Source organism: Platalea leucorodia (genome assembly GCF_965183815.1).
Source record: "Platalea leucorodia genome assembly, chromosome: 3".
NCBI lineage: Eukaryota > Metazoa > Chordata > Aves > Pelecaniformes > Threskiornithidae > Platalea > Platalea leucorodia.
Genome location: NC_138825.1, coordinates 14,256,766 through 14,277,599, shown reverse-complemented (window position 1 = coordinate 14,277,599; position 20,834 = coordinate 14,256,766). Strand labels below are relative to the sequence as shown.

The 20,834-nt window shown below is 46.6% G+C and overlaps 2 protein-coding genes across 7 annotated transcripts in view; one reads left to right on the top strand and one right to left on the bottom strand.

The window, feature by feature from the left end:
* Positions 1–6,145, top strand: part of ATL2 (atlastin GTPase 2) — a 39,291-nt gene extending 33,146 nt beyond the window's left edge. For 4 of the 6 annotated variants that reach the window (XM_082306903.1, XM_082306906.1, XM_082306904.1 and 1 more), the window contains exons 11-13: positions 543–614; positions 3,250–3,681; positions 5,806–6,145. In XM_082306903.1, the coding sequence (XP_082163029.1) occupies positions 543–614; positions 3,250–3,681; positions 5,806–5,925 (624 nt within the window). In that variant the 3' untranslated portion in view covers positions 5,926–6,145. The other 2 variants (XR_014227665.1, XM_082306907.1) reach the window with 2 other exon arrangements.
* Positions 6,146–8,179: 2,034 nt separating this feature from the next.
* EIF4A3 (eukaryotic translation initiation factor 4A3) lies at positions 8,180–17,665 on the bottom strand. The gene is made up of 12 exons (XM_082306908.1): positions 17,430–17,665; positions 17,175–17,247; positions 16,282–16,348; positions 15,184–15,246; positions 14,593–14,725; positions 13,434–13,514; positions 12,859–13,000; positions 11,876–12,014; positions 11,267–11,382; positions 10,644–10,751; positions 10,430–10,557; positions 8,180–10,191 (listed from the first exon to the last, which is right to left on the bottom strand). The coding sequence occupies exons 1-12, from the start codon at positions 17,599–17,601 to the stop codon at positions 10,175–10,177; spliced, it is 1,239 nt and encodes a 412-aa protein (XP_082163034.1). The 5' UTR covers positions 17,602–17,665; the 3' UTR covers positions 8,180–10,174.
* Positions 17,666–20,834: the final 3,169 nt, after the last annotated feature.

The window sequence follows — 20,834 nt, the reverse complement described above, 5'->3', positions numbered from 1 at the left end:
CGTCACAATGAAACAAAGGCTGCTATCATTTCCTCTGCTTAGCATGCCTTAAATGTGGCTGGGAGATACAGAAGATGACATCTTGCAGCATTAGCTAGAATAACTGTTCCTGACATGACACAGGTTGAAAATAGTCTTAAATTCTTACAAATTTTGACACCAAAACTGCACATATATAATGCAGAAATAATACCAGCTTGCTTCTTTCCTCACAGGTAGTGATGTATCAGGATTAACATTTAATAGTTTAGTGATCCTTATTTGCTAATTAACAATAGAGCATTCAGAAGAGATTGCTCATGATGAAAAGCCTGTACAAGCACATGGGAGTTTGTCTGCAGCTGTGCTAGAAAGCTGAAGAAAACGTTCTCCTAGTCAGTAATCTGTTTTAATGTATATCGCTAACCTTCACTTGTTTTTGTGGGGCATTTTCCTGGCAGTCTGAAGCTTTGGAGGTTGTGGGGATATGTTGGGCAGTGTAACTACATGTCTGTAACTAGCTGGTAATGCTGTGATGATACATGGTGCTCAATGTTTTCTAGGCAACAGCCGAGGCGAACAATCTTGCTGCTGTGGCAGGAGCAAAAGACTTGTACAGTAAAGGCATGGAGCAGGTATGATGATGCAACTTTTTCTAACTGCCTACATGCAAATACAGGCCTTCAGTTTTAATGTTGTACTCTGTGTTGGTTGTGAGCATGTTAATGCAGAAAAGTAGCTTAGGGCCAGTACTCGTGTGTTTTCTGCACTCTGCTCTGAGGTTAGATGTCTGATGCAGCAAAACAAGGATTCTTTGAGACAGAAATTGCTGGGGACGTATGGGAATGGGTATGTTTGTAGGATACCACCTGTTAGTTCCCCCTGCTGCTCTTGACAGACATCTTAAAATCCTGTGACATGAAATGGGCAAACAGGTGAGGAGACATTTGGTGGGCCAGGGTCGTGCAAGGGTAGAGTTCTAGTCTTATGCTTCTGAATTGTGGTCGTTCGTTAGCTGTAAAATGCAAGGATTAAAATTATTCTTGTATTTCAAGGGTTTTTTTAAAACTTTAGAATTATCTTGCCTGAAAAAGCTGTATATGTAATTTCCTAGTTGCTGCTTCTCTTGAAGATGGTGACTTATACCACTCCAAGCTGAATGTCTGGATGGACTTCATACTTCAACATAGTGTTATGCAAGGTTTTATCATAGGAAATTCTGAAAACAATTACATGTCTCATAAGGCTTAACAGGACTATGCTTATTGTGAAACTCTACAACCAGAAAAGACCAGTAGGTGTGATAACATGCTACAAACATAGCTCCCCATTCACTAATTCTGGTCTTAATAGCTGAAGTAGCTTTCCATTTTGAAATTAGAGTAAGACCTAATGCTAGTGGCAGACTAGCTAGTTCCAGTTGTTAGCAGGCTGTTTTGACAATGCTGTGCTGGTGTAGTGGGACTCCTTTGTTTGTTCCCATTTTGGAAAATCTCTTGAAATAGTAAATGGGTTGTTTATAATAAATGCCAAGTCTGCCTTCCTACCTTGAATCTTCAATGGCTGTTGAGATACTGTAGTTGTAAATTTTCTTACTTGGGGCAAGGAATAAACAGGAACAGATGTTCTCTTAAACAGACTCTGTTTCCATAGTAATGTTCCCCAGTCCTGTATATTTTTATATCACTGTAGAGATACACACAAATGTCTTGAATAGTTTTTTATCCAGATGTCTCAGATGATGTTCTTAATGTGACACAGCTCTGATATTTCTGTTTTTAGGAACAGAAGTGGGAACTCTTTAGATTTAAGACTGGATTATGTAAAGATAGTTCTTACTGTAGCTTCTGAGTTCTCCTCATGAACCAAAGCCCTCCTTTGCTGGGTGTGCATAACCAAAATACCGTCCCCCTAATGACCTTAAATGTAAGGAACAACAGGTGCAGTCACACAGAGTATAAGAAAACAGTGGCAGTTACTTGTGTGGTGGTCTTGATGCATCAGCAGCTCCTAGCGTTTAACGCTTTCTGGGCAATGTGAAAAGACCGTTTTGGAGGATGAGACTAGTAGCCATTTTCCAGGGAGTTTTGCCAGATCAATATGGAAGAAGCAAAAGGTGCTTGTTAAACTTCAGCAAGGGCAGAGTGGGGGCGTCAGGATCTCAACAGTGAGGTTTGCCTTGAAGAAACTAGCCAGTGAAGCCATGCATCTTGTGAGGCAGAAAGGGGATGCTGTGCTCTGAGAAAGTCATCTTCTATGTGTCCTGCTGAAGGGATAGCAGCAGGAGAAAGTTAAAGTTGTTGCCGTACTCAAGACGTGAGATGACAAGCACTGCGGTAAGACTACCTCGAGGCAGGAGAGGGAAGGCTGTTGTTTGACAACATATGGAAAGAATCTTCAGTTTTTAGACATAGTCTGACTGTGAGGGTCTGGAGGAGTTGGAGCTGATCTGCCATATGTATGTCTCTGGCCTAGGTAATCTCTAATCATAGTCCTTGAGGTCAGAAATCAGTCTTACAGAGTAGTTGTTCTTGGAGTCTAACCATTTTCATACTCATGCTGATTCAGGGAAAGGAAGATGGTGGGTGTTCACATCACAGGTATCTATTTGAATCCATGGTCTCATCCTTTCAGCAGAAACATACTCTCACAAGTTGATCAGAATCAAGCCTAAAGGACAGTCTAGGGAAGAACAGGCTAAAGATGTCAGCAGCTAGTTCTTGTTAATTCATATCACCTGATAAGTTCCATGGAGCCTGCTAGTGGCAGCAATAAACAGGAATAAACTTGTTGAGCGGGCAAAATCTACCCTGTTTGTCCAAGTTCTGCACCGACCTTCTTAGTGAGATGGGTGACCAGGATTAGAAAGCTGAGGGGAGGGCTTGTGGCCTTCAGAGTTCTCCTTAACCTTCCTCAAGCCAAGCTTTCTCTGCCTCCTGGTGTTCCTTTATTTCACCTTTTCATAACAGGAATGTACGTGTAGCTGATGTCCTGTCCTTCTGGGCTTGCCCAAAGGGAACAGTTGAAAGGATGAGTTCAGTCATGTGGTATAGCTCTGTATGTGATTAGACAGATAAGGCTCTTGCTGTGCCATGATGTGAAGTACCCTTAGCTGCTTCACTTGGGACAGGACTCTAGAGCTTACAGAGCCAAGAAAGCTGCGGGAGGTAGTCTGATGCTGGCTTGAGAGGGGGGCAGCGAGGAGCAGGTTTGCTTTCTGTACAGAAGATACTCTGGGTGTGATGACCTCATTTCTGATTGCTCTCACAGGTTTGTGGGGGAGATAAGCCTTACATTGCCCCATCGGACCTTGAGCGCAAGCACCAGGATTTCAGAGAGTCAGCTGTCAGGCAGTTCCGCTCAGTGAAGAAGATGGGAGGGGAGGAGTTCTGTCGGCGCTACCAGGAACAGCTTGAAGTGGAAATCGACGAGATCTATGCAAACTTTGTGAAGCACAATGATGGCAAAAACATCTTTTATGCTGCTCGTACCCCTGCCACTCTATTTGCGGTCATGTTTGCCATGTATATAACCTCAGGACTGACTGGGTTCCTTGGTATGAACTCCATAGCTACCCTGTGTAATCTCGTGCTGGGGATGGCTCTTATATCGTTTTGTACTTGGGCATACGTTAAGTACTCTGGGGAATTCAGAGAAGTTGGAACAGCCATTGATCAGATCGCTGAAGCTATATGGGAACAGGTTGGTATCTGTTTTTAATGCAAAATCTTCCTTTCTTGAGCGGACATATCAAACGGTTTCTGTTCAGAGCAGTGAGTGAAAAGCTGGTCTAGACCTACTGTGGGATGCTAGGACTGCCGAAGGGAAAATCAGCTCAGAAGTGTGACTGCTCTGTTCAGTAAGAGATGGCCGCACACAAAGAATGTTAAACAAACTTAGGATGTTGTCAAAAAAGTGTCACTTAAAGGCCTTACTAGGTGCTTGAACGGTAAAGAGTGGAGGGACTCTTTAAAAATCTTGTTACTTTTTCAGAGCAAGGAATTCTGCTTTTAAAGGTATGTTTAAAGTGAAAAACTTGCCCTATGGATGTGGTGGATAAAGTATCTCAGGTGGTGCAAGAAATGGGGAAGGTGAAACCACTGTGCCCTCCCTCACCTCACCTGGTGGTGCGACACTGGAGGGCTAATTAGACCTCAGAGAGAACTGGCTGATGACTCGCGGCAACCAGATTGACTTGCAGCAACTGCTACAAGAGGATGTACAGCAGGTTTCTTCCTTCAGGAAGACTTGTGTTGTCTGTGACAACTCCAGTTGGTGGAACTGCTGTTGCAAGGAATACTTGCCAGACTAAATCCTAAAAGAAAAGACGACATGAGTGTAAGAGCACCAAAGCTGGAAGAGAAAGCCTTCTGTACAGAGATTTTGCTGCCTGAATCCAGTTGATGCAGCTGTGTCAGTAAAGCCCATGTCGAGAATTCCTGACCCACTCTTACAAGTAGTGTTCAGAGCATTCTGAGTAGCTATGTCCAGTGCCAGCAGAAGGGAAACAGTTTGGTGCTGCTGTTACTAGAAATAAAGGGCTCGCTGAACTTACCTGTCATGACATTAAAATGGGTCCTACAAGGCACGAGCAGATAACTGGAGCCTTCTGTACAGAGGCTCTCTTCTACATCTGAAAAATGACTCTGTTCAGGGCTCATCATAGGCAGTGGTATGCTAGACCTCTCTGAGCAACCAGGTAAGGTTATGAGTTACACTGGGGTGGAAAAAGTGGATTTCTAATAATAGGAAGTAAATGAGCATCAGGGTACTAAATTTTGAGTTACACCCCTAATTAGTGATTAAAATTGAGGCTCTCCTGTACCACCGTAGCTTCTTGCTTTGGAGCTCGGGGCTGAAGAGCACTGCAAGAGAAGTGGAAGGTGTCAGTTGTAGTGCTCGCTGAGTGCAGCTGCTGCCATAGGATACCTAGAGCACGTAAGGCTTGATTTGACTGCTGACCTTCCCTGGAAGGGGGAGAACTTGGCTTATGCTAGCCGGAGCTGGCCTTTTGTGGGCTAGGGGAAGGTGGTCTCCAAGAGAGCTTGCTGGTGGTTTTGCTACAGTTGCACATCACCACTAACATGCAAAGCACCTGCAGGTCCTGTCTGAGTCACTCTGATTATATACCATGCTCTTGCTATTGATTTTTCTGAATCTCTGCCTTTCTTTTCCCTCCTTGCTTCAGAGGAATCCCAGGAAGGTGAGAAGTTACTGGCAATCAGTTTCTGTTTCTGAACTTGATTGACTTTTTCTGCTGCCTTCTAAGAGCCACTTTTCCTAACAGCTGAATTCGTGTTTTAGGTGTTTTCCAAACTCTTTGAAGTCCTTAGACGCCGAACGATTCGCCGTGCTCTTACATCAGTGCCGCGACAGCGACTCTCATCCAACAATAACAAGAAGAAAAACTAGCCAGTATTTTTAACTTTCTTTCTGTATCTGAAGTGTTCACACTTACACATATAGGACAATAAGCTGGACCGTCTGGGCCGGTCTGCATAAATGCTGTAACCATACCAGACTGATGCTGCATATAGGGTATGGAATTGCACATCCATCTTCTAGGAACTGTAAAGTGGTTTGAATTCAGTGAAATACTGCTGTATAGGAGGGATATCACTTGTGTTTATAGCATGTGACTGATTTAACCTCATTACTGTAGCAGCAAAACTCATTTCTCTTTCAGTTCATGCCAGTTTGTGTCAGACTTCAGCATTCTAAGTTTTTTTCATTATTTCAAGTCTCATCTCTTTGTATGTTTTTATATTTTTATTTTCCTTGGTTACCTCATTTTTTTGTTTCTTTTGCACGTTTCTCATTCCACAGGTGTTGAAGCCCATGAGTGATAATTTGATGGAGGATCATATGAGGCAGTCTGTAAAAAACTCTATCAAAGCAGGCCTGACCGAGCAGGTGTCTCACCATGCCAGACTAAAGACAGACTGACAGTTCATCTCCTCTTCAACTCTGCCCTCTCATCCTAGACATGCTTGCTGTACCATGAGAACTCAATAATAAAAAAAAAAAAAAAAATAAAAATAAACCAAAGTTTACAATCAACTGTAGAAGTAGTTTAGTGTGACTGGCTTCACAGATTGCTGCCATCACCTGGAAAGAGTAAGTTTGTCAGTGCTCTGCTTCTAAGACAAACTGGTGCTGTGGAGACCGCTGGGGGTGGGAGGGAGGGTGTCTGTTTTACGTATAGTCCTGGTGAACTGTGCACGTGTGTGTTTGGGGGGTGTGGGGAGGAGGGGTCTTCCCCCAGTGTTTGAGTTGATGCAGGCTCTGGCTTACAGTGGGAATCTGTCCTCTGCAGGAGGTTATTTCAGGGAAGAATAATGATCAGACCCACATAAGGTGTGCTCTCACCAAATGTACCCAGCTCCACAGCATCCCCTCGCCGCCTCTAACGAGCGTATCAAGTCGGCGAAGCCATTAGAGCCACTACATTACAATATGTATCTTGCTTTATTGCCTTTTATGCCAGTGTTACACAAATGCATGTATTGGTTCCTCACGCCGCCGATGGCAGAACTGACTTGTGAGGGAGGCAGTGGGTCAGAGCATATGGTGTCTTGCCTTGCACTTGCAGACCTGGTCCCGAGGGAGGTGCATATCAGAACTGAGCTGTCTTTTTCCGCAGTTTAGCCTTCATGTATATAATGTTGCCATTAATTCTACTGGGGAGAAATTCCATCCAAAAATGTTGCCTACAGCTACCAAGCAATGAGTTAGGATTGTCTGTACAGTGTGTTTAGTTTTTATTTTTTAAGAAATCACAGATAGGGCATGTATATGAAATATAAATATATAAATACAATTTTGTATCAAAGTTTTGTAGTTTATGGCAAAACCTGGTTCTGTGGTAGCTAAGTGCAGTCCCTGTAAAGGAATGTTTGTGGCTCATGTAAATGTGTGAATGCATCAACAATTTGAAGTTTTTTGATATATTTGTGATATTTACCTGCCTTGAGCACTGCAATCTCTCACCCCCTTGGGAAAATCAGTGGGAATGTTTGTTGTGAAACTCTTGTCTTCTGTTGCATTTTAAAGTTATTTCCTGTAATTTATTTTCAGTACATGATTAAAATCAGTTGTGTATATATGAAATGAAATTCGTGCTTATTTTTAAAAGATGTTCGAGTATGTATTCTACTACATAAACTATGTCAAATACTTATCCTGACAATTATATGAACAAATTGTCTATTGTACTTCATAGCTTTCTGTTGAAGCTGATGTTCCTCTCATGCTTGTCTCTGAAAGATGACATCTGTCTAGCTCATATCCCCTCCCTGTATAGGAGAACTTTCTGGTATTCTAAAGCACGCTTCTTGACTTGTGGAGTTGCTCGTCAGCTTCTGCCCTCCAACAACTGTATCATTCTGAAATCTTATAGGCTCTGTTTTCACTCTTGACTAAAGCAGTATCAACTAAGGCATTTTCAGATGTGTGGAGTGTAAAGGCAGCTAAATAATTTAACTGCTGTAGTTTCAGCTGGAAATGACTGTGTGCAATAGCTGGGTTTTTTGCATTCCTAAATGGTAACAATTTCCATCAACATTTGAGCTTCATCAGTCTCCCCTCTCTTGAGCGAGGGAAATCATCCGTCTAGGACTAAAGCAATTGCACTGTGACTTTTGTACCATAAAGAACTGCTGGGGAGTGGTGGTTACCTGCCCTCTGGAGATGAGGGCTCAGCTCCAGGTGAATGATGCTGAAGATGAGGTAGGAATGTTGCATTTTATGATATCTTCTCTCAAGCTGTACAGATTAAATACTGTTATTTAAACAATCTAATGCTTTGGTGATGAATCTCTTTTCTTATTAGTCAGATGACTGGAGTGACGCAGGGGGCTTGGAGAGGGTCATGCGTGCCTTTGCTTCTTGCGTCCTCTGGGAAGGTATGAGGCAGGTTTGAGGCTGGGCCGTGCCCTGCTTGCCCTGCAGTGACAGTGAAGCTGGAAGGCTTTATCCAGACTCCACCCTTCTAGCAGAGGACTGAAATGGGGTCTGCAGGGGGAGAATTCCTGAACACTGTGCTGAGAAGTTGCAGAATTAATGCAAAAACCCCCCAACTTTGTGGGAGGGATCAAAGGTAGGAAAAGGGAGGGGCCAAGGTGATTTTGGGGAGGAGCAAATGTGGGAAATAGATGATTAAGGGCCTAAAAGGGGCTGGTTTTGTGGCAAAATGTGGATAAAATGTGGCAACAGGTTGCTGGTGAGCGTTCGTGTCTGGCCATGTCTATTCTCTTTTCTCTGTTAACTCTTTCTGTTTCCCTCTTCCTGGGAGAGAGGACTCCGTCCTGCGTGCATGTGTGCACGGAGGTCTTGGTGCCAGCCACTGGAGCGGGACCTTGGGCCACAGGAGGTCTGTGTCTGGAGCACCAGCAAACTGGAGACTGGGAGCGAGTGGAAAGCAAGCGCCAGCAACGGCACCGTGAGCTTGCGTGTCTGTATGAATATCAAGCCAGATTGAGCTAGCAAGTAGGACACGGGGCCTGGGAACCAGGTATTGAAGCAGCCCTGAGTCTGGGCTGGACATGTGCTGCTTCTGCATGAGGCAGCTGGAGGGACCAGGCGAACCGTTGGAGGGCCTGGGGTTCAACGGAAACCTGGTTGTATGTCTGCGCCTCCCTCTATGGGAGGCAACTAGAAGCAGGAGGCCCCAAGCTGGCTCCAGGACAGGCTTGTGTCGGAAGGCAGGTTACTGAGGGCAGCCGCAGGGTGGGCTGAACCAGCAACTGGAGTGGGGCTGTGGGCTGTGCCCACCTGCCAGCTACCAGAGCAGACTGGTGATCCAGAGGCCAGCTACTGGATGACCTGAGCCTCCCTGCCCATTACTGGAAGGATCCACGGCTTGTGTGTGCGTGTTTTTCCCACTAACAGACCTTCATCCTGAGGGCATTGGTGCTGTTTGTGTGAGCACGTGCTGGGAATGCTGGCTCGGCCTTGCGGCTGGTTGCACATGGGGGCATGAAGCTGTAGCAGCCTCACCTCTACTGGGCAACCCCTTACAATTAGTATTCGTAGCTAAATAAGGTTAGTATTTCTCAGCTTTTGCCTGTGTGCTGTTAAGAACATCAGGACTGTGTACAGAGCGGGTACAAGGGAACAGAGGAACTTCGCTAGTGGAATATGCGGGGGCATAAAGGAGATAAATGGTCACTTTCTCTGCCCCAGGGCTACTCTGCTACTGACTCAGGACAGGAGCTCAGAGAGCTGTTCCAGCTCTGTGCAAACTGGTGGTGCACTAAGGCTTTGCTTCCCTGTCCTCCCCGAGCAAGCAAAAAACCAATTTAACAGAAAAAGCGTAGCGTCAAACATGGTAACTGACCCCTGCACCAGCAGTACAGCTCTGGCCACCTCCTGCCTCAAAGAGGACAGAGCAGAGCCAGGTAGGAAAGCTACGTGGAGGATACCCTGGCTGCAAGGTACAGGGTAACGCTGCAGGGAGACAGACAAGGAGAGAGGACGGGGACGATGTAACAAGCCACAGCATCAGAAAGGGGTGGAGAAGGCGATAAAAGATAATTGCTCTTTTTGTTACTTTAGGAAATGCTGATTAGAATGCATTTCTCCAGCTGGCATCAAGTTGAGGAGGCACGCACCCTCACAAGCGCCTGCTCAAGCCCCTGGGTTCCTTGGGAGGGGCAATACTCACCCAGAGCACCAAGCGATGTCATTTCTGGCCCCAGAAAGGCATAAACAACAGGAAATTTCTTTTCTGGCTATCTTGTAACTCGATTTTCTTAGAGCAGGCTAGGGCCAGGCCACAGCTTTTTCCTGTAGAGGGCTGATCCTTAAGAGTCAAGTTAAGGAAACTAAACAGTACATCAGATAGCATGGCACAGCGACCATGAAAGGGTGGGGAACAGGAAGCCCTGTATTTTATGACCCTAGGTATACTGAGTGTCAAACGTTTTTTCAATTCTGCTAGCCAAGTATGGCAGTATATCAAAACTGCCTGCCTGTTACTATCTTGGGTTAAAATAATTAAGCATGGGTTATGGTAAAACTTCCTTTTTTTATTGAAAAACATGGGCAGGAGTAAAGACATTATTTACACAAGTTCTCAAGTGCAGCTCAACTCAAGAACATATGATCAGCAATACGATAAAAGGATGTGGGTCCAAAACAGAATTATGGAGGCTACCAAATAGTACGAGTACGACTCCCTGGTAAACACGGACCTTCAGATAAGATCAGCAACTGAAATGAGAGAAAATGAGAGAATATTAGTATGCAGCGAGCGTGCAGAGAGCCGCAGTACAGCGCAGCGCAGCTACTGCTGTTCCCAGGTTCCTCCCCCAGGGGAAGCAAAGATGGGTCAGGCTTGGGAAGGAGGCACGTGGCGAAACAACGCATCTGGCATTTCTCTTTCAGATGCAGCACACCAGTCCCCAACTGGAGGAGGGCAGCAGCCTCGCCGGGGCTGGCCTGCGCTCACCATTCATGGGCATCTCGTCTATCTGCGTGGAGTAGTACTGCTCGATGTCTCGCAGGATGCGGATGTCGTCATTCTTCACAAAGTTGATTGCTACACCTTTTCGGCCGTATCTGCCTGACCGGCCAATTCTGCGGAGGCAGAAGGAAAGAGAGAATGGAGCCACCTGGGGGAAGGGTAATCCAGCCACGCTCCCCCACGTGAAGGCCGAGCTTACCTGTGTATGTAGAGTTCTCTGTTGTTGGGTAAGTCGTAGTTAATGATCAGGGACACCTGAGGCACATCCAGGCCTCTAGCCCAAACATCTGTTGAAATAAGGACTCGGCTGCAAAGAGAAGGGGACGGTTATGGCTTTTCCACCCCAGTGAGGTGGGTGTGAGAGCTGAGAAGTTGTAGTCTCCAGTGCAGGGCATCCCCTGCTGTTCTGCACTCCCCCCTCCCCACAGCACACCCTCAGCATCCCCAAACTTCAGTGAAGACAAATAGTACCAAGACAGCTCTGATCTTTCAAAAATAATATGCTCCTGAGAGTTCAAAATACAGGACAGAGCCCAGACATTTTTTTCCTTGACTGACTTATTTTAAATGCAGCAACTCCCACCCTCTTCAGCAAAATAAGAGACTAATTCTGTGCCTATGCACATCCCTCCTTGGAAAGTGGGAATCTCCCAACCCTGTGACACCACAGAGGGACAGATGGGACTCGGAGCTCTTCCTCATTTGAGCTGAACAAGGCCTTCAGAGGGGAGAGGTTTTATGGGTTTCTGAGGCCTGTTCCCTTCAGATGCTGGAAGAAACCCTGCCCTGAGGTAGCCATTAAACACCGTTTAATGCATTTACCTTGCGCCAGATCTGAACTCTTTCATAATGGACTCTCTCTCCTTCTGTGGCATGTCCCCGTGCATGGATGAAACCGTGAAGTTGGCTTCTCTCATCTTCTCTGTGAGCCAGTCTACCTGTGCATAGAGCCAAGCAGCCTGGGTTAGCTCTTTGCTCACGAGAGCCAAACGCGTGAGTTGTGCTTGGAGACTGTTTGCAGAGACATACGCTGGTAAGGACTAAGAGACACTTTAACAAGCATTCCGGAGCTAAAGGAAGTAAATAATCCTTAGAAAGCATCGGCTATATGATACAGGGCTCCAGGAGCCCTGAAAGGAAAGGAATTAAGGGCATTTATTTAGAAAGTGGTGTTTTTGTTTCAGGGATTATAAGCTTATAAGAATAGGCAGATTCTTACCTAATCAGTTCTCTAAAGAGGCGACTGTATCAGGTCTGCATCTAGCCAGTTATTTAAGCTAGGCACATCCCAAAGACAAATGTTTAACCTCTGTTCTTACTAAACAATTCCCAAACAGGGTAACAATCAGACTTCTTTTAATGGGGTTTGTCCTAGCACTCTCCTCTGAGTCACCCTCTGAGAGTAACACACCCATCTGATGGCTGCTGTACCTTTCTCTTGGTGTTACAGAAGATGACAGCCTGGGTGATTGTGAGCGTGTCGTAGAGATCGCACAAGGTGTCAAACTTCCATTCTTCCCTCTCCACAGCCACGAAAAACTGCTTGATTCCTTCGAGGGTCAACTCATCACTGTAGGGAAGAAGAACAGCTATACCACACCACAAGTAGGTGAATACATACCATGTTAGGAGAGCTAGGTGTGCTTCAGCAGAGATCACAGCTCTGCGCTGTGGGTTGCTGCATCTATACACAAGTCCAAGATGTCCTAGAAAGCCCCTGGAGAAGCCTGCTCTAAGAAGGGCCTCCAACGCAACCCGTGCAACAGAGACTAGAGCTCCTGGGGCACCCTCTCTTCTCTAGACAGACAGCTTCAAAGGGAAACATTTCTGTTATCATTTTTACCTTCATGCTTCCTGACAAGAGAGACCAAAGAAAGGTAAACGGGGCAGTGTAAGAGATCAGGCAAGAGGGAGGCTCCTCCTGTCAGGCTGCCTACACTGACTCCTCTTGACTCCTGCTGAGTTCCAGTGCATGGGGACCGGTGACACCACTAGACATAAGCCACGCTTTCAAGGGCATTCAGGATCAGTCAGCTAAAGGCTTTTTTGGCTTGCTATATAATAAACCAAATTAATGGAGGAGGCCTAGAAAAATTCTCTGGAGGAGCACAGGAATTGGGTAGCTGTGAAAGACGGATTTCCAGGAGAAGAGACTGCTATACACAGGGAGGATGAGAGGGCCGGGGACAGTCAGGCTGAGCAGCAGCAAACAGAACTGAACAAGGATAAAGTCAGACAGACACGTCGGCCTCTGCCGGAAAACAGGACGTGAGGATGTCTGCAAACACCTAAACAAACTGCAGTGGTGAGAAGGAACGTGAGAGACTCTGTGCAGTTAAATCACTTAATACTGTGAACTGCCCTGGGCCGGACCAACCAAAGATCTCCTGTTCTTTCCAAGGAAACTCACTCACCGTTTCACCAAGATGCGAATGGGGTCTGTCATGAATTTGTTGGTCATCTCCAGAATTTCATGAGGCAAAGTGGCACTGATCAGAACCACCTGTGTAGCTGGAGGCAAGTATCTGTACACATCATAAATCTGCTCCTTAAAACCTGAAAAGCAAATCAAGTAGCACCGAACAGTCAGCACATCCTTCTCCCCAGTACCCTGCTCTTTCACAATTTGATCCGGAATTCAGTACTGGGCCTATGCTACGAGATGAACATTAAGGAGTGAATCAGTAACTCAAAGCCAGTGTCACATATTGCTTGTCTCTTCCTATTTTCCCAAACCCACTACAATGTGGCTGTGATACACAGTAAAGTATGAAAGGCAGTGCTCAAGAATTTGTAACTATTGAAAAGAATGCTACAACTAAATCAGACATGACATATTCAGTACTTTAACCTGTTACAGCCTATAATTAACTATAATTGTCTAACTTGGACAAAACCAATTGTTTTTAGAAGTGGGACTGCCAGCTGGGACACCTGGAATCTCAAAGAGGTGAGAAGAAAGGAATTAAAAGGGAGACAAATATTTTACCTTTATTAAGCATTTCATCTGCTTCATCCAACACGAGCATTTTGATGGCACGAGTCCTTAAACTTCGACGACGAATCATATCTGTAAGATTTCACTTTGTAAGAGGAAAAGGCTCTGAAAGCAAGCGAGCCTACACTGCTCTCAGCTGCTGTCAGGGCGTTTCAGTGGAGGAGGGACAGGCACTTCCCCTGTTGCCAACAGAGACTGGTGTTTGGTGATGGAAGGCACATCCGAGGGCCACAGCGTGCCTGCTGCACCCTGCAACCCAGGGGGATGTCTCTGCAGCCTGGCTAAGGGAGCACCGACTGCAGGGAAGCTCTGAGAGTCCAAGCTGTGGGATGCTATTTGCTAACTGCACAGGACAGGTGACCCAGTCTCCCACAGTAACTGCAGCTGGATGCAAGAAATGCAAAATGCTACATGAACTTTTTGTCAACAGACTGGGCAAATCCACATCCTGTTTGAAAGAGCACATGGCTTTGTGTAATCCCTTAATACTGTGATAAAGTATTTGCTGTTAGTGTGCTGTTCAAAGCCAGCCCAGTTCGGCAGCTGCTAATTTTTTGGGTCTTTTTCACTTGTGGAGCTCTATGTTCTCCCAGTGGCAGGTGCTTGTGTAAGAAAGTGCTGCCTGTTTCTCAGACACCCAGAAGATGTGAGCTTGAAGGCTAACACCATCACTGTGGTAACTGCCATGCGCGGCACATATAAAAATCTTCATGCAACGAAACCAGAAAGTACCAGCTGCAAGTGCACCTGATTTAACAGAGAGCGAGCAACGGCCAGCATGCAAAAAAACTGGACCTAACTTGGACGTTCAGGTAGACCCAGCCCCTATCTCCTCCAAGATTCTGAAGTATTTCTTGGGACTATAATATTTTCTGCTTTAAAAATACTCTTTGTTCCCATGCCACCATATAGAGAAACACTTTAACAATGAAAAGCAAAATATAAACAGAGAAAATCCAAATACTATCCCTGTTGATTTCTCTCTAGTCTTTCCCAGCTATGGCTACAGTAAGTTGTTACCTTCACATTAATGTTACATTAATGGTGTCCCGATAAATGTAATTTTCATGCTATTTCAAATCTAAGCGCGCAAATGTTGCAGGAGTTTCCCATGGCTCAACTCAGGTCCGAACCTCCCACATCTCCTTACCAAACACACGGCCTGGAGTGCCAGCAACAACATGCTGCCCGTAATCCAGTTTTCGGATATCTTCGCCCACGTTGGTCCCTCCAATGCAGGCGTGACACTGGACATTCATGTAGTCTCCCAGAGCAAGAAGACCCTGTGTTGATACAAAGGAATGGCTTAATTAACAGAGCTCTCATGAAGTTTGTATTTGTGAAGACGCAGGTCTCCACAGCCATACGGTGGATTTTTTTAAGGTGATGTAAGCATAAGCAGTTAAAGGGATTTTTTTATGCCTGTTAACCAAACCTCCTCAACAGCAGGCTTTCAAACACTGGGAACTCAGTTCCCCAGTGATCACAACTGCTTTAAAAGTGCTGTCCTTAAAAATTCAGTTAGGAACGTGCAAAACCTTAGACTGCTAGACAACATGGTCATGTAAGCAAGAACGGACATAATGCAGATGAGCAAAACAGCCCTTTATCAGAATTTCTTATTCCTTTCAGGAACAGAAACAAAAAGCAGAAGCTGTGCTTTGAGCTCTGCTGGAGAACACCTGAGAATCGGCCCCAGACCTTGCAAGTGCTTTACAGATGGCAATTTAAATGCCCCTACCTTCTGAATCTGTACAGCCAGCTCCCGAGTTGGTGCCAAGATCAATGCCTGGGTCTCACGAACCTGATTAAAACAGGTGATCACAATGCAGTTAATCACAGGGCAGGTATCATCCAAGCATAATAGAGATTACAGATCCCACAGTACTCTGAAATATCACATCTGAAGGATTAATCATAGAATTTTGTGCTAAAACCTAGTGTTTGCAAGGGTCAGTACATCTAGAAAGCTGCTCTCACACAGAGCATTTACACAGTAACAGCCTCTTACTTAAGTTACTTTTGGCAAGACAGCACTTAAGCAGTTCTTTGATAGCTCAATTTTCATTCCAACCTAATTTCTCAAAACAATTATAAAAGTGTGTACTTTTCTTGCAAAAGAATAGAAATTTAAATCACTTCAACTTCATACGTTCAGTTCAGATAAAAACCTTGCATTGCAAAAGGATTCCAAGAGAAAGTTTTAAAGTGTCACGTTTGAAAAATATTATGAGCACTTTACAGAAATGAAGCATAAAGCTGACCTTTTCATTTCAAACATGCAACATTTATTTTTATGTCCCCAGGCAGTGACGGGTGAATAACAATCTAAGCTTTACTTAAAAGGGTACTGGCCCACAGAAAATCATCATTTTATTCCACAGCATCTACACACTCAAGTTATACTTAAAAAACAATTGGATGGACACGATGCCCCTGACTAGAACAAAAGCAAACATTTGTCAGTCAAAAATCTAGGTTTGATTCCGTGCAATGTGCGCCAACTGTTCAGACAGGTTGCTGATGCTATTAGGCCTGTTTGAGCACAATTCTGCCTGGTGAGAGATTAATTTAGCCCTCTAATGTATGTGAAAGAGGTCAGCTGTTAAAGCCAACTTTATAATTACAAGACTTTATCTGAACTTATTTTGCCAAGGTGGGTTTAACAGTTAAATTGTTACAGGGTAGTCTGGTTAAACTTTCAGTTGGAAATTTGTCTGTTCACTGCTCATAATTAAAAGATTTCAATTCATTCATTCACTCTAAAAACGAAGACTTTTATGATGAAGACTCTACCAATTTAGTTAGAAAACATTTTTAGCACGTGCTATGAAATTACCTGTATATCCAGGCACTGCAGAACAGAGATGGAGAACGTTGCTGTCTTCCCTGTTCCTGACTGTGACCTGAGAAACAGATGTTTGGTGAATACTCTGGATGTCTGGACAAACAACATATAGGCAATTTCAATATATTCCACCCCTCTGCTCTTTGCCACTCCTTCACTGCAAAGGAGTCAGTATCGCCAACAGTGTATCTGACAAAGTTTTGTTAGGATCACAGTGTGATCTGCAGACAAGCAGCTTTGAGAACTGCAATATCAGGGATAGAGCACGTTGTTGCAGGGTCCCCAGCTCCGGCATATTTACCCCTTAGCAGATCAGCATTTTAACCTCCTGCAATTTGTTGTATATAATTTTTTTCTTTTAAAGTAAATGGTAGTTAAGCCAATACAATTTGGAAGGGTAGCAATTCCCACTAGCGACCTAGAAAGGATGTTTTTTAGTGGGATGCATATCCTTCTTTGTCTCTAGAGATATAATAGATTTTCTTCTGCTTACTTTTTTCCTTGATTAAGACTGCAGTTGTCTCTATACTTCTCTGGCTTTGCTGGAAAACATTCCCAAGAGTCTCAGAGCCCTATTCACTGACCACACACAATACCTTGGCTGAATATTTATGACAGTGACATACCTAAACCTAATAAACTGACATTAACAACTGTCAGGATCACGGTCTATGTGCAAGTTAGCCAATTTCACCCCATATCGCTCGTGGTATGATTTCCCTAAGGAAAGGATTTCCCTGAGGACCACGGGTGACAGATCTCGCTTCCAGCTTCAGGCAGCGGGCGTGACTGACACACGCCCCGCGCTGGGCCCCAAACCCCCTCCGGGCACACGCCGCTCCCACCCGCGAGCAGGCCGCCCCCTCGCCGGCAGCCCCACTTACTGGGCGATCACGTCTCTCCCCTTGATGATCTGCTTGATGGCTCTCTGCTGGATGGCCGACGGCTTCTCAAAACCTGCGGAGGCGGCCGTTACCGTCAGCGGCGGCGGCGGGGCAGCCCCGGAACCGAGCGGGCGGCGGCTACACCGCGCAGGCGCGCCGCCCCACATCCGGGCGCCGCCACCGGCGACGACCCCCCCCCCCGCCGTCCCCGCCGTCCCCCCCTCTCCCCCCCCGCGCTGCCGCCCCGCCGCGCACCGTAGGCGTAGATGCCGCGCAGCAGGTCCTCCCGCAGCCCCATGGTGTCGAAGGTGGGCGTCACGTCCACCTCCTCGCTCGTCTCGAACTCCACCTTCGTCATGTCCTCCTCCTTCATCAACCGCTTCCTCGCCGAGCCGGTCGTCCCGCCAGATCCCGCCGACCCCGACATGGCTGAGGCCTTCCCTCTCCCGCCGCCCGCCCCTCACGCGCCGCCGCCGCCGCCGCGCACGGAGAGACCGCGCCGCTGCGCATGCGCGGCGGCGTGTGCGCATGCGCGGCGTGCGCGGAGCGGGGGCGGGCGGGAGCGGCGTGCGCATGCGCGGCGGCGCGGTGAGTGAGGGTCGGGGGTGGCGGGGCCGGTGCGGCCTAGGCGAGGCCTAGGCGCGGCCTAGGCTTTGGCCACCGCAGGCCCTTGTACCGGCCACCGGTACCGGCACGGCGCGGGCCCCTCGGCGCCCAAGGGCCTGCTCAAGTGTGTGCGGAGCATCCGTGCAGCCTGTCTTGCCCAGTGTCCAGACCCAGGAACACCCTAGGCAGTTTGCAGGGGGAGGATGGGCTGGCTGTCAGACCGTATCACCTCTTTGCAAACCTGAGGATTTGCAAACCTGAGCTCAGAGCAGGCGGTTGAACGAGATTTAGAGGTTCTCAACAGAGACCAGAGGAGAAGGACCTATGCTTTGCTCTGCCTTTCATCAGCTGATGCCCTTTCCGTTTCTCTGTCCGTGTCATGCAGGCAGCTGGGATCCAGTTTTCACAGAGCTGGATCTCTGGTTTTGCTTTTGGGGCAGAGGGTTTGGATGTGGGCATGCTACACCCCCTTTTCCTCCGTTCCCAACTGGGATTTCAGCAGGATTTGCATCTTCCATCTTTTCCCTTTTTTCTCCTCCTCCTACAATGTTTTTTTCATCCTTGAACAGAGGGCAGATTTAACTGTCCTCCTGCCATGGGTACCCTGGATATTTGCCTGATCTCTGAACAAACCCTTAAACTTTTGTGGGAAAAGGCTCTCTCCTGCTTGGCAGGGCACTCTTCTGAGTCCTGAGCTAAAATGTTTGACATGGTAAAATGAAGTTGTTTGTTACAAAACCACAAAACATTTCCAGTCCTAGCATGTCTGAGGGTGCCTGAGTGAGTCAGGCTGAGTGCTTCACATGGGTTGTTCTCATTCTGGTGGTGAGGTGTGCCAGGATGTTTGAGCGGAGCTGGCAGGTTTGGGGTGTGTGACCCCTGCCCTGGGACAGACTGTGACTGATGCTCTTTCCTCATTTTTCTTATTACAGAGCCTGAAGGCAAACAAAGAGGCTGAAAGTGATAAAGCTCTTGTGAACGTGATGCTGGAGGCACAAGGTATGATGGCCTCCTTCATGCTTATGTGTAATGTAGTGGCAAGCCATCAGGAGAGGACATGGTACAGATCCTCTGGGATTTGCAGGGGAATGTAGGAGGGTGGCATGGTACTAACATGCCTGGATTGAGTTTGTGACAGGGGAGTCATGCTGCTTGGTCCCTGTCATCCTTGTCATGTCAGTGACATTGGCTGTGTTCTTCCATTGTCCTTACAGGGATGAATACAGATACAGGGGGCTTGGTCCTTACAGTATTCTTTCACAAATAGTTGTGGCGAGGCTGTTTTTAGGATGGCTGATGCGTTCTGTGTTTTCATCTGGAAGCCTGACCTAGCCTGCAGCTCCCAGCAGGTGCCCAGCCCTTCCTGGGACATGGCTGACGCTCAAGTCCGGGCCCTCCCAGAGGAGGTAGGCATAGGAGGCGAAGCTTTCCTCAGCCAGCATTTAGCTGAAGGAGCTGAGGAAGGAGGTGAGCAGGGAAAAGCTGGGAGCTGGCTTGTTGAGAGAAGGATGGGCAGTGAGTTCTGGGCAGTGAATCTGTAGAGCCAAAGGAAGTGACTGTCAAAAGTAAGCTTTGCCTCCCCTAGACTGCAGGCACTGGTCCTGAGCTGGTGTACCCCAGCACGGCTGCGTTTCCCTGGGGACACAGATGGCTTCCCATGGAGAGGAGCCTGTCTGTAGTGTCTGGCGGAGGCAGGGTTAGGTGAGAAGGGAACTCTGGAGGCATCTGGGCTAGTCCTCCTCACAGCAGGGCTGACTTTCAAGCTAGGCCAAGTTGCTCAGGGCTTGTCCAGTCTAGGATTGAGTATCTCCCAGGATGGAGACCCCACAGCTTCTCTGAGCCTGTCCCAGGGCTGCAATGCACTCAGGAGGAAGAATTTTTTCCTTATGGCCAGTTGAGGTTTCCCTTGTTGCGGCTTGTTCCCGTTGTATTTTGTCCTTTTGCTGTGTGTCTCTGCAAATAGCCTGCCATTTCCAAAATTAAATTACAGGGTGACTGTATCTCTTCAGGGTCCCAGAGTAGGCATGGGGCCTTAGTCCCCTTCTCTCCTAAAAGTGAAGCAGGATTCAAGTGGTTTTTATACCTGTCTGCATGCACTGCTGGGGCTCACATTTCAAGCTTTGTGGAGAGGAGTTTGTTTCTTTGTGTGTGCGTGGAGTGTTAATTTTGAAAAAGAGTTTTTTAATTGTGTTCCATTTGTACTGTAAAAAAGATGGGATTTATTTTAAGAAGCTGTTTGGATGCCTTGAGCTGTGTTCCTGCAGCTGGTGAGTTTCTCTTCTCTTGTACTCATTTTTTAGGATCTCAAATTTATTCACTGAACTGGACAAGGATGGAGATGGAAGGGTGAACTTTGAGGAGTTGCAGTTTGGCTTGTTCAGCCACATGACTACCTTTTTCCAAGGTACGCCAATGTCTCTCAAGCAGCCAAGACTGTCAGCAGTTCATGGGGTAAGCTGAAAGGCAGAAAGATTTCTTTGTAAAAAGGATCCTGTTGATGGCCTTGATCTGCAGCTCCTTGGAGTTGATTTCCATTAACTTTGGATAAGGAACCATAAAGTCATTGCCAGTTCCCTACACAGGACAGTTCAGTTGTGTTTCATATTTCTACAACGTCCTGCAGGGAATCCAGACAAAAATCCAGCCGTCACACTCAGAAAGGTTTCTCCATCTGTTTCCCCACAAAAAAGGAGGCTAAAGAATGGGTTGTACTGAGAACAATTCAGGCCAAGATGCTTTGTTTCACAAGGGGGTGATTTAATAGACATTAGTTGGGCGTCTGAGAGTGGTGACTTGGGGAGAGTTTTCCACTTGTCAGTCAGTTTTTGGATATGGTCTGGTCTTCACCCACTGCATGGTGAGTGAAAGGCTTCCTTGGGAGCTGCCTACGTAGGAGCAAACCCTGTGCAGGTGGAGTGGGATGGTAATACAGAACAACAGAGGGCTGTCGAGCCTCATCTTTTTACGGGAGGGAGAAGGATGCATATCCTAGCGGAGGGGAAAGGTCACCCCAATTCATTGGCTTCAGAAGCACTGACATCTCTGCACCTCTTG